General features: G+C 39.2%; 1 protein-coding gene across 3 annotated transcripts in view; it reads right to left on the reverse strand.

Annotated features, from left to right (window-relative positions):
* Window positions 1-2,976: 2,976 nt before the first annotated feature.
* IRF2 (interferon regulatory factor 2) overlaps window positions 2,977-12,713 on the reverse strand; it is a 103,146-nt gene continuing 93,409 nt past the window's right edge. For all 3 annotated transcript variants that reach the window (XM_077477295.1, XM_077477294.1, XM_077477296.1), the window contains exons 8-9: window positions 11,513-11,553; window positions 2,977-5,645 (exon numbers count right to left, since the gene is read on the reverse strand). In XM_077477295.1, the coding sequence (XP_077333421.1) occupies window positions 5,334-5,645; window positions 11,513-11,553 (353 nt within the window). In that variant the 3' untranslated portion in view covers window positions 2,977-5,333. The remainder of the gene's footprint in view (window positions 5,646-11,512; window positions 11,554-12,713) is intronic.

Raw genomic sequence — 12,713 nt, forward strand, 5'->3', positions numbered from 1 at the left:
ACTTCAGCTGGGCTCATTAACTCTTCCCCTCTAATTGTAAAAGTCTGCATAAAGCCTGAATCTAGGACACACATATTTCCCATCCTGAATACAACCAGGTGATTTTACCTGCGTGCTGCCACACTCCCTTCACCTCCTAAATAAGCTGGGTGTTCCTGCGAAACATGTTGACAGATTGCCTATAAAAGACACTATCTACAATTGTGTATCAAGAATTGAATGTTGTTGTGACACGTTTTAGTGTCTCTAATGCCATGGGAGGTATCCGAGGGAGGTTTCTTATACACACACTTGTGTATATGTAATGCCCTGTACACACGACCGGACTTTCCGGCAGAAAAGGTCAGCCGGAATCATTCTGTCAGTCATTCCGATTGTGTGTGGGCTTCAGACTTTTTCTTTCTAAAATTCTGATGGACCTAGGAATAGAACGTTTCAATTCTTTCCGCCGGAACCAGTTCCTGTTGAGAAAACCGCTCGTCTGGTCCGTCGGAACAGCATACAAATACAACGCAAGGGAAGCCATTGGCTATTGAACTTCCCTTTTCTAGTCCCATCGTACATCATTCCGTTCTAAACAATCAGACTTTTGGTGTGATCGTGTGTAGGCAAGTCCATTTCGGTGGAATGCTGTTGAAAAGTCCTTTGGAGTTCAGTCCGACGAGAAGTCTGCTTGTGTGTACGCGGCCTAAGGAACAGAGTTGGACTTCGGTAAGGTGATATTAATCCTGTCCTACTGCTGTCTGATTGAGAAATCTCAACATGAAAAATGTTAAAGAAGGACGGTGCTGTGCCCAGGTGTATGCTAAACTAATCCATCCAAACAAATGTGTATATAGTAAATAAATGTGACCCAACACAATCCTATAATCTCCCTCTAATAATTTATAATGTGATGGTGATAATGCTAATCTGAATAATATAATAAAAATATATTGTAATGTGTGACCACACTAATGTTGATAAAGGAGTGATTAATTAAACCCACATAAACAAGGTCTCAGGTGTGAATGGTGAGCAGTTGTGTTAAATTTGGTGTCATTGCTCTCATTCTGTCATGCTGGTTCCTGGAAGTTCAACATGGCACCTCATGGCCAAGACCTCCAAGGATCTAAAAATAAATAAATAAAATTGTTGCTTTACATAAAGATGGCCTAGGCCAGTGAAGGCAAACCTTGGCACCCCAGAAGTTTTGGAACTATATTTCCCATGATGCTCATGCACTCTTCAGTGTAGTTAAGAGTCATGGAAAACGTTGTTCAAAAACATCTGGAGTGCCAAGGTTCGCCATCACTGGCCTAGGCTATAAGACGATTGCCAAGACCCTGAAACTGAGCTACAGCACAGTGGCCAAGACCATACAGCGGTTTAACAGGACAGGTTCCACTCAGAACAGGTCTTATCATGGGCGACCAAAGAAGCTGAATGCACGGGCTCAGCTTCATATCCAGAGGTTGTCTTTGGGAAATAGACATTTGAATGCTGCCAGCATTGCTGCAGAGGTTGAAGGGGTGGGGGGTCAACCTGTCAGAGCTCAGACCATACACTGCATAAAATTGGTCTGCATGGCTGTTGTCCCAGAAGGACGCCCTTTCTAAATATGATGCACAAGAAAGCCTGTAGTTTGCTGAAGACAAGCAGACTAAGGACATGGATTACTACAACCATGTCCTGTGGTCTGATGAGACCAAGATAAACTTTTTTGGTTCAGATGGTGTTAAGTGTGTGTGGTGGTAACCAGGTAAGGAGTACAAAGGCAAGGGTGTCTTGCCTACAGTCATGCATGGTGGTGGGAGTGTCATGGTCTGGGGCTGCATGAGTGCTGCCGGCACTGGGGAGCTACAGTTCATTGAGGGAACCATGAATTCCAACATGTACTGTGACATACTGAAGCAGAGCATGATCCCCTCCCTCCGGAGACTAGGCCACAGGGCAGTATTCCAACAGAATAATGACCCCAAACACACCTCCAAGATGAAAACTGCCTTGCTAAAGAAGCTGAGGGTAAAGGTGATGGACTGGCCAAGCATGTCTCAGAACCTAAACCCTATTAAACATATGTGGGGCATCCTCAGATGGAAGGTGGAGGAGTGCAAGGTCTCCAACATCCACCAGCTCTGTGATGTCATCATGGCGGAGTGGAAGAGGACTGCAGTGGCAACCTCTGACGCTCTGGTGAACTCCATGCCCAAGAGGGTTTAAGGCAGTGCTGGAAAATAATGGTGGCCACACAATATTGACACTGAGGTATACTCACTTTTGTTGTCAGCGGTTTAGACATTAATGGCTGTGTGTTGAGTTATTTTGAGGGGACAGCAAATTTACACTGTTATACAAGCTGTACACTCACTACTTTACATTGTAGAAACATGTTATTTCTTCAGTGTTGTCACATGAAAAGATATAAAATATTTACAAAAATGTGAGGGGTGTACCCACTTTTGTGAGATACTGTATATACACATAATTAGCTGATGTCAGTTTAGAAAATAATTCAACATGACAAAAACATGAAATATACTGCATAAATTGATAGCATAAAAAATGAAACACAGCAATTGGTAGAGCTACCAATTGCCGCGTTTCATTTCTAATGCTATAAATTTATGCAGTATCTTTCATTCATCTTTTTATCATGCTAGAACCAGTGAGGCCACAGGTCATGCAGGCAATGCTATGCCATTTATGTATGTACCCATATGAATATGATGGATTGTGAAATTTGATTATGCAATATCATGTTTTACCCATGTTTTTGTCATGTTGAATCCTTTCCAAACTGACATCAGCTAATTATGTGTATATATGTATATGAACCGATTAAACTTTTTATACATCCACCAATGCACTGCATTGCAACCATGTGCTTCATTTAAAGTCCTGCCCCCCTTGCTCCTTTTTTACTTATGTGAACGCAAATGACTGACACCACTCACATCTGGAGAAAAATAGAAATGTCAAAAAAATTTTAGCAAATAAAACTGCAATTAATATTTATTTATCGATCCACAGGATAATTTTTCTTTCTACATTAGACAGATATATCAGTTTCATGTTAATAACAAAAAAGAGAAAACTGCACTGTTGTAATTAACATTCTTTCCGCTAACAGGAAACTGAATCATAAAATAAATCTGTTGTATAAAAAGATAGAAAAAAATTATATTTATTTTAGATTTTACCGCAAATAAAATATCCCCTGTATAAAACATAAACAAAGCTTTCTTTGGGAGAGATTAGTAATATCTTTATTTTTTAATAATTTGCATAATAATTATTTTAAAATGCTCAAGAAGATATAAAACTCTGAATAGATCTAAATTGTAGAGATCTATTGTACCTTGGTTTGAGCAGGTTAGTAAAAAAAGGCTCTTAATAAATTACAATCATTAATAGAACTATTTATATTTTACTCTGAACAGAACCTTTACTGTTGTAGCAGGCGATTGCCTTAAAGGGCTGGTACTTCCAAAATGAGTGTTTCAGTCTAATATAGATGCTGGAGAATTAAACCGCCCAACTGTTTTGTATCCATTCTTTGGAGACTAGTGGCAAAAACGCTCTTTATTTGCAGGTCTGCACATTGGCTACAGCTGCTATGAGGAGGTCCCAAGCTCCATGTTACATTTTTAATTTATTTTATAGTATAAGAATACAACAGCAGCTAAAAGTGGGGAAGAAACCCAGTCTAAGGCAGACACATAGTCATATATTACGCAATGTTTTATCCAAACCAAAGGAGATTTGGAATTTGCATGTCACATCCAAGTATCATGATGGGTGTTAAAAAGTGATAATTCTATAGCAATGGTCAGAGAAATATTCAAACATGCTGAACAAATTCTGTAGTTTGAGTACGCTGCAAATTAAATAACGTTTTCATTTTGCAAGCATTTCAATACAAAGAATTATGCTTTTCAACATATTGTTTACGTATAAATCTTGGTTTCTGGAAATGTTCCAAGATTATTTGTAAAAAATCTGTGTATGGCCAGCACTATGTATACTTTGGAAAGCAAATTAACTTTCAAGGTAAGATTCCAATTAAAACTTTTTAATGCAGGTGTAGTGGCCATTGACTGCCTAATTTTTGTTGCCAATCAGCTACTCCTTGATTGAAGTTATATCAGTTTTGCATTAAGCAAAAGACCTAGGAGTTAAGTGAAATGCTTTTTTCTACAAAATTGCCTGGAGTTTTTTTTTTTTTTGATAATCCACCAAGGCATTTGTAGAAGAGCTGATTTTTTTTTCCAGTACAGAAAACATTGTAGTCCCTCTTGCTGTAATCTTTAACTGTAAAAGGAAAAACATATTATAAAAGGAGAATTAGGAAAATCTTTCAAACATCTCAAAAAATTTTTCATTAGTTTAATAAATTCTCAAGTCAGAATTGTGCGGTTTTAGGGCACACAGTAAAGTTCCTTATTTTATCCCTATGTCTGCTCAGCCATTTACAACAAGTTATTTTAAATTGCTGCCGGATAGTGTTTCCAAATAGGTTGAAATTGCTATGCATCAATGTAGATACCTGCCTTTTGCTCAGAGAAAAAAGGAATGTTCCTTTAACTGTATATGCTTTGGAAAAAAAAAAAGTTTGACAATCAACGGTCTGACTGGGGTGGGGAAGAAAACTTACAGTGACATTGGCAGCTTGAAAATTGTTGCGCAAATCGGCAGATCTCACAGTGCCTGGGGACAGTTTATAGCCACCATAAAAAAAGTAGATAAGATGTGAAATCTTTCTGACAAAAAGTCAAAGCTCTCAATATGAACAGACCTTTGTGTCTGTAAGGTGCTCTTAAATCCTTTGGAGAACATGCAAATATACCGAAATTTTGTTATACTGAATACAAGCCAGTCCTGGGTATGCCTAACATAAGGCTGTGTAAATTGTGGCCCCACAAAAAATGTATAGGAGTACAATAAATGGCCAATTGCCTTCTGTGAAGTGCTGATTTTGTAAGGTGCACAAGCAGATTGCAAATGGGCTACAACTGTAATATAAAATATACATATTTACAATATAGACCTTTTTAATATTTTTTTTTAAGAAACGAGAATGATACTCCTGCCATATCACACTTCCCAGTCCACGCTAAGGCCTGTGTTGACTTGAATCTGTATTGGTCCTGTTCTACACTCATCTTGCAGACCCTTTTTTGGTAGACCTTAATCCTGAGAAAAATCTTCGTCGGTATCCACGGCAGCTTTCCACACTGACTGATTTGATTAAATCAAAACGGCATGTTAAGGGCAGAAAATGTGAATTTAATAAGATGACAAAATTCCTTTTTCTTCTCTCCCGGAAAATAAAAATATATAAACAAGTCCTTCTAAAAAGTCTTAAGGCTCGACTGAGTGATATCTGATGTTTTCTTAATAACTGTGGCTCTGGTTTCATGGTCTTTCCGGGTGATGTTAAGTGTTGAAGAACTGGCTGTCTGTAAAATGGGGTTTGGTTCTGGAAACATGGGCCAGTTGCTGTTATAGGGCATGGGGAACTTCTCCTCCTTTATTGTAACTTGGAGATCTGGCTTGTTAGACGTTACAAAGGTCTGCATGCCCGGGAGGTTATAGAGTGCTCTTGGGCTGGCAGTCCGTACACACTCTCTGTTTTCACTGGTCCGTTGATTTTGCAATCGACTCTGGAATCAAAAAAGAAGAACTATATGAGGCTGTGTTATTTTCCCTATTACAATTCATTATCAGAAAGCATTAAATTGGAAACTAAAATGCTTTGGGGTAAATCTTCTTTTAATGAAAATTTTAAATGCTTACGGTATACATTTTCAAAACGCTGTTTTATGTTTTTCATTATATGCATATAGTCTGTTTTTTTTTTAAAAAGGCATAAATACATGACAAAGGATTACCAGAGTACAGATGTTAATATGATAACTATTGAGGGAGCAGTCAAAGGTGAAAAAGGAAAATTCAAGGCACCCAAAAAGGGACAAGTTGCTCAAATGAATAATTCTCTTTTGTGTGCAAATTTCACCTTGAACTGCTGTGCACTGTAAAATTCATGGTCACTCTGACAGCAGCAGGAGTCAAGGGTTCCCGCCGGTCTCAGCCAAGTTTGTGAGAGAAGGGTGAGAGGAGAGAAGACCAGCACACAGGCACAGTCCTGGCTCGATACAGGACCCAATAAAGTATTTTTCGGGGGGATGCATTAAGGTAAAAAACATTTTCCTTTTGTAACCACTTTAAGGCTGGACTCAAAAGACAACTCTCAGAATGCAGAAGAGCAACTAGTGCCTGTGCTCCCGGGAAGGTCCAAGTATACCTTTTGGCAGACTAGTAGAAAAAGTAATGCAACATACAGGTGGATCCAGGCCAAATACTCCAAAAAAAGTTGTACTGCTATATCGCACCACACACTCCATATGCCCATGTGTGAACTTGGTGCACTTAGCAAAGATAAGAACTGCTTGCCAAGCACTTTCCTGGGCCAGGGGAGATAATTTTTTGGGGGTTTTTGCTCATGTTTAAAAATAATTTTAAGTCTGAAAAATGCATAAACCCCCAAAGCATTGCATATTTTCTAAAAGAACAAAAGATATAACAAAGTTGTGCTACCCTTAAAAAACAACAAACATTAGCAGCCAGCATCAACAATGATAGTGATTGTGAAACAGTGCAAAAAATAAAAAAAATAAATGCAGCGCTAAACTGAACAAATCTACCCCAGAAGAACACGTCTTAGGGAACAGTATTCACTTAATGGTGTATGTGAAAACAAAATATTTTTATTATAAATATATAAAATTGTGCTCAACAATGCAAAAGAGAATGAGTTTCATACGAACTTGTCACAGTCTTATACATAAACCAATGCAATGATGTCAATCAAATGACTCTATATGGAATAATCAAGGTGGATCTCCTCAACAGGTAAACCTATCCTGGAACATTCGTATAGTTCATATAGGAAAACAATAAGGTCAATATAGTCTCTTATATAGGGAGAAGAAACACAAAGTAGTCCTCCTTATAGGCACAGATGGTAGCTGCGACTTCACACTGAAAAATGGCATATATGTATCTAGTAATAAAGAAGGTAATGGGTACTCTTACCACTAGGTGTGGACCCACACATCATTCGATGGTGAGTCAATCAAGCATGGCATAATCCCCCCGGTGAATCTTCCAACCAGGATAGGTGTGGACCAGATGTAACATAACCACCTTAATATCCAGGGAATTCCATATGGAACAGATATCATCCGGTTTCCAAAATGACACGCACTACTTCATCCAGCCAGCGGAATATGACATAGGGAGAAATAAATAGAAAGGCCTGCACATAAAGTAGGTCTCTCTGGTATAAAAAGATTATTGGAATAAAATATTTAAAAAATACAACTGCATCACTCAAAGTGTACAGACATGCTCATGGTCCGACATAAAATATATATATCGAGGTATATCAGGGTACATAGCCTGCCAAGCTTGATATACCACACTTTTGTTATGTCGGACCATGAGCATGTCTGTAGATACTGAGTGATGCAGTTGTCTTTTTAAATATTTTATTCCAATAAACTTTTTATATCGGAGTGAACTGCTCTATGTGGAGGCCTGTCTATTTTTTCTCCCTAAGTCATATTCCGCTGGGTGGATGAAGTAGCGCGTGTAATTTTGTAAACCGAATGATATCTGTTCCATATGGAATTCCCTGGATATTGAGGTGGTTATGTTACATCTGGTCCACACCGATCCTGGTTGGAAGATTAACCGGGGGGATTATTTGATGCCTGATTGACTCACCATCGTACGATGTGTGGGTCCATACCCAGTGGTAAGAGTACCCATTACCTTCTTTATTACTAGATACATATCTGCCATTTTTCAGCGTGAAGTTGCATCTATCATCTGTGCCTATAAGGAGGACTACTTTGTGTTTCTTCTCCCTATATAAGAGACTATATTGACCTTATTGTCATTTTCCTATATGAACTATATGTTGTTGTTCCAGGATAGGTTTACCTGTTGAGGAGATCCACCTTGATTATTCCATATAGAGTCATTTGATGGACGTTAATGCATTGGCTTATGTATAAGACTGTGACAAGTTCTTATGAAACTCCTCTTTTGCATTGTTGAGCACAATTTTATATATTCATATATACTCTTCCCTAAGAAGTGTTCTTCTGGGGTAGATTTGTTCAGTTTAGCGCTGCATTTTTATATTTTCTAAAAGCAGACAACCTAAAGAATAAAATAAAGGTAGTTCCAATTTTTTTTATATCACATGATATTACCACAAAATTTCAGTAAAAAATATACATAAAGATAATTTTAGAGCACAAAAACTGGCCCAATTTTTGGTAAGATATAAAAAATAAGGTTGCACCGAGCAAATAGATACCCATTATGTCAAACTTAAAATTTCTGTGCACCTGTGAAATGGCGACAAACTTCCGTACCCTATATTTTCCATAGGGGATGCATTAAAATCTCCCTACAGGGCATCTGTTTTGCTTTGTGGAGGATGTCAGGTGCTAGAAATATTGCTCTCTACAACATGCATAGAGATACATAAGATGTGTAGTGCAAGCAACGTTTTTGTGCATAGGCATCCCCATTGTATGTGCGTAAAGGAGGTAGCGGGGGAAGTGTCACATTTGTTTTTTTTTTGTTTTTTGAGGGAGAGGTGCTTGGGTGTAACTTAAATTTTTTACAATTAAACTTTTTTATTTACTTTTTTTTTTCATCTCGTAGGGGGACAAAGAGTTGGCTAGTCAGAAATACACTCTTGGTGGCTGCAGACGTACAGTACAACGTACAGATCGAGCAGTGAAAGGGTTAAGTAAGCTGTTTGTAGGTTTCAGAGGTCACTGAGATTTAGTAATGCTTAAAAAATAGCCTGATGAAGCTGGCTTATTTAAAGCAATGCCTCACTTTTCTATTAACGTTTCTGCTAAAGCACTTCAGCTCTGGAAGATTTTACCCCCTTCAAGAGCAGGCCATTTTATGCTATTCTGCATTGCCTAAACCAATGAGCAGGAACTGCCTCAGCTTAGCATCAGCTGCTGGAAGTCCCCTACAGCAATGTCCTGATCTAATGAGTGAATGTGTTTCTTTATTTTCATCTGATCCTGCCAGTAACAGACATGTCTCCTAGGGTGACAATGCTCACTATCTGTACTATATCTATGGAGGATTAGTGTTGTCACCCTAGGACACAATGTGTTAGGACAGCAAAACACCTCTCATGTGCCTCATTTTCATAACACAAGGGGGAGGTGTTCTATAGTCCAGAGAAAGAAATAGGAACAATGCTTATTGAGAAGCGTGCAGCATAGGCATGGGAAGTAATCAGATTATATTGATTTTTTTGGAACAATACACATATACATGTTTTGCACTCATCAACTCTATACAACAAAATATTTTCAACTGAATATTTACCAAAGCAAAGGGGAGCAAATATGAAAAGTTCATTGTTCACATATACTTAAATTCAGCTGTTTATTATATAGATGTACAACACAATCTGTGTCTTTTTAAAACCTCACCTACTATGTAACAATCACCTTACTTTAGTTAAGGCACCAGTCATTTGACATACTTTACAGAGAGGGCTCCTCCCTAAGCAAACACTTATATCAGCAGAGTTGTCATTAATCCCTCTTATAAAGTGTAACAACAACCATACCAACAGTGATTATGTAATCCTTTACACCATGTCTATATCTATATGTATTTTTTTCATTCATTGTTTCTAAATGTTTTAATGACATTATCCAATTAAAGCGGTAGTAAAACCGCAAATTTTTTATTTATTTTTTGAAACCTGCAAAGCAAAAGGCATAATGAGCTAGTATGCACCGCATACTGGCTCATTATGAAATACCTTAGAACGAGGCCCCGACATCTGGCCTGATCCACGCCGAGGGAGCTGACATGCTCCCTCTGCGTTTCTTCCGGGTATCGCGGCTCCGGCACTGTGAGTGGCCGGAGTCGCGATACCCGGAAGACACGCAGAGGGAGCATGCGCGGGAGATTTCATTCCGGCCGGTCGGCCACTGCCGGATTTTCAGGCCGAGAATCCCCTATACCGAGGGGGAATATCTCCTAAACCGTACAGGTTTAGGAGATATTTTTTTTACCTACAGGTAAGCCTTATTATAGGCTTTCCTGTAGGTACAAAGTTAAATAATTGAGTTTACAACCACTTTAAGTTGAGTTTGGCTTTTGATTGACATTTGTATATTAAATGGTGACTGTTACACGGTCACGCTTTGAGTATGATAAAGGTCAAAATATCACTTTCAGGTTCAAAACGCTTGTAATTCGCAGAATGGATTCAAACACATCAATGTAGGTAAATTATTATACTTCCCTCCATGGCGTCCATCGTGAAATGCTGCACTTTAAAAACTCGTTCTGCTGTGCACATGCTTCCAGTTCTTGTGCTTTGCAACTAGTGTGTTTACAATTAAAGTTGGCTAAAGGGAAGTCTATAGCGATTTCCCAACTACCCAGTGGTAGGCAGAGTTTTCAAAAGCACTGAATGATATCATGACGCCAAATACAGCTTAAAGCGGAGTTTCTCCTTCCCCTCAAACAATTTAAAGTCAGCAGCTACGCATATTGTAGCTGCTGACTTTTAATATTAGGACACTTACCTGTCCTGGAGTCCAGTGATGTCGGCACCATAGTTGATGTTTCCATCAGCTGTCGGGTGCTGCTGGTGCCATTGCCGCTAAGGGAACCTCATGGCCAGGTCCCTACTGCGCATTGGGCAAAGCACACCTGCGCTCTGCTACTGGCCCGACAGTAGGGGGAAGGAGGAGGGAGCCAGACTTCTGAGGTACCGACGGAAGTGGGGACGGGTTACCTGTCAAAAACAAGTACCCGCTTAGATAAGCGTAAGTTCCACTTTTGGGTGGAACTCTGCTTTAAGCTGGATATGCATGCTCTGATTTTTTTTGTTCAACCAGTAGCTTAAATGGAAAAAAAAATAATTGACAGATCCCTGCATTAACACAACAATGTATGCTGTGGGGATCTTTCCCATGGTGCTTTGGTATTCTGACAGGGGGGACCCCTCACATCCACTGTCAACATACACTGATCAGTGCTTGCTGCCATTGGCTGCAAGTGCTTATTGAATGATGGTTTTCCAGCGAGATTGTACATTAGATGGGCTTCTGTTGAACAGAAAGCGGTACACATGTCGCAAAAGTCAGCCAGTTCCTGGTAATCCCAGGTAATCTTTCAAGGGGCTTTTACGTGAAATATCCAGTGTTCCTGCTAGAATATATGCAGGTAAAACCAACCAAGCCCAATACTTCATTTTTTTGCAGTGCAGTTAATTTAAAAAAAATGCAGACACTACACTCCACTTCAGGGTTGTAATTATTTGTATTTTTCACTTTGAGTGTATTGTTCCCTTAGGTGGCTCAGTTTTTTTATGCATAGTACTAGAATAAATATGTTTCTCCAAATTGATATTATGAGCCTGCACTAGATAGAGTAAAATGGGAAAAAACACAACACTTACCACATTTTCATCATCGCTGGGCACACTATCGGTTTCACTCTCTAACAAAAGCAAAATGAATAATAAAAAGATTAGATTAAAATATAGTGTATCAAACTACAATACTGTCAACAAATATAATCAACGCTCAACATGAGTGTATTACCTTTACAGCATAAGCAATGCCAGGTGGGGAAAGGGCTTTCAGGCCTCATGCAAGGATCATGGTTCTTACAGGAAAGGCATACACAGGTCTATTTGCTTAAATTTATTGCAGAAAGAAAATTTCACAACACAAACTTTTATCAACACTGGCTCCAGTCCATGTGTACTGGTAGAACAAGTGTTGTTTAAGGGATTGTAAACTATCAAGGTTGCATTAAGGTGAAAAACTGCTGTAATGCAGCAGCCCCCCCCAGAGCCCTCCTTTTACTTACCTGAACCCAGTCTTTCCAGTGACGGAGACAAGCACACCAGCTCCAGCCAGTGTCTTGTGTCCTGACTGCATAGATTGATAGCAGCATTGCCATTGGCTCTCGCTGCTCTCCATCAAATCTAATGACTTGGGAGCCAGGGGGCAGGGCCGAGTCCTGCTGTCTGTGCCAATGGACGCAGCAGCAGGACACAGGAGTGCGCCCGCACCAGTGCCCTGAGGGAGAGCAGCTCTCCAATTGGGCACTCAAGGAGAGGAGGAGACAGGAGTGCCACAAAAGGACCCCAGAAGAGAAGGATCAGGGCCATTCTGTGCAAAAATCAACCGCACAGAGGAGGTATGACAGTTTTTTTTTTTTTTTTAATGAACCTTTACACATCCATAAACAAGTATTAGCAATAAAATAAGCAGAAGATCTAAAATGGATGTGCACGCTTGAAAGAAAACCCAAAAATCTATTCATTGAGCATTTCAAGGGGACATAATTTATGACATCAAGGCCAAACATTACACAAACTATAGTAAAAATGTTTACCATTGATTGGTGGCATAATTAATATATATTATATGCATAAACATCCCTATCTTTAATGGTGGTCAGTCCTTGGGTCTAGTTGTTGTGGGAGTAAGAAGAGTACTGAGCAAAAACATTTAAAGGACACCATGATGCATACACATCTCTATGTGTAATGGTGGTCAGTTTTTGGGTCTAGTTGTTGTGGGAATAAGAGAAAAAAAAAAAAAAAAAAAAGTACAAACTGAGCAAAAACATTCAGAGGACACTGATGT

Source organism: Lithobates pipiens, unplaced genomic scaffold (assembly GCF_037356315.1).
Source record: "Lithobates pipiens isolate NorthernLeopardFrog02 unplaced genomic scaffold, aLitPip1_a1.2 Scaffold_13, whole genome shotgun sequence".
NCBI classification, from domain to species: Eukaryota; Metazoa; Chordata; class Amphibia; order Anura; family Ranidae; genus Lithobates; species Lithobates pipiens.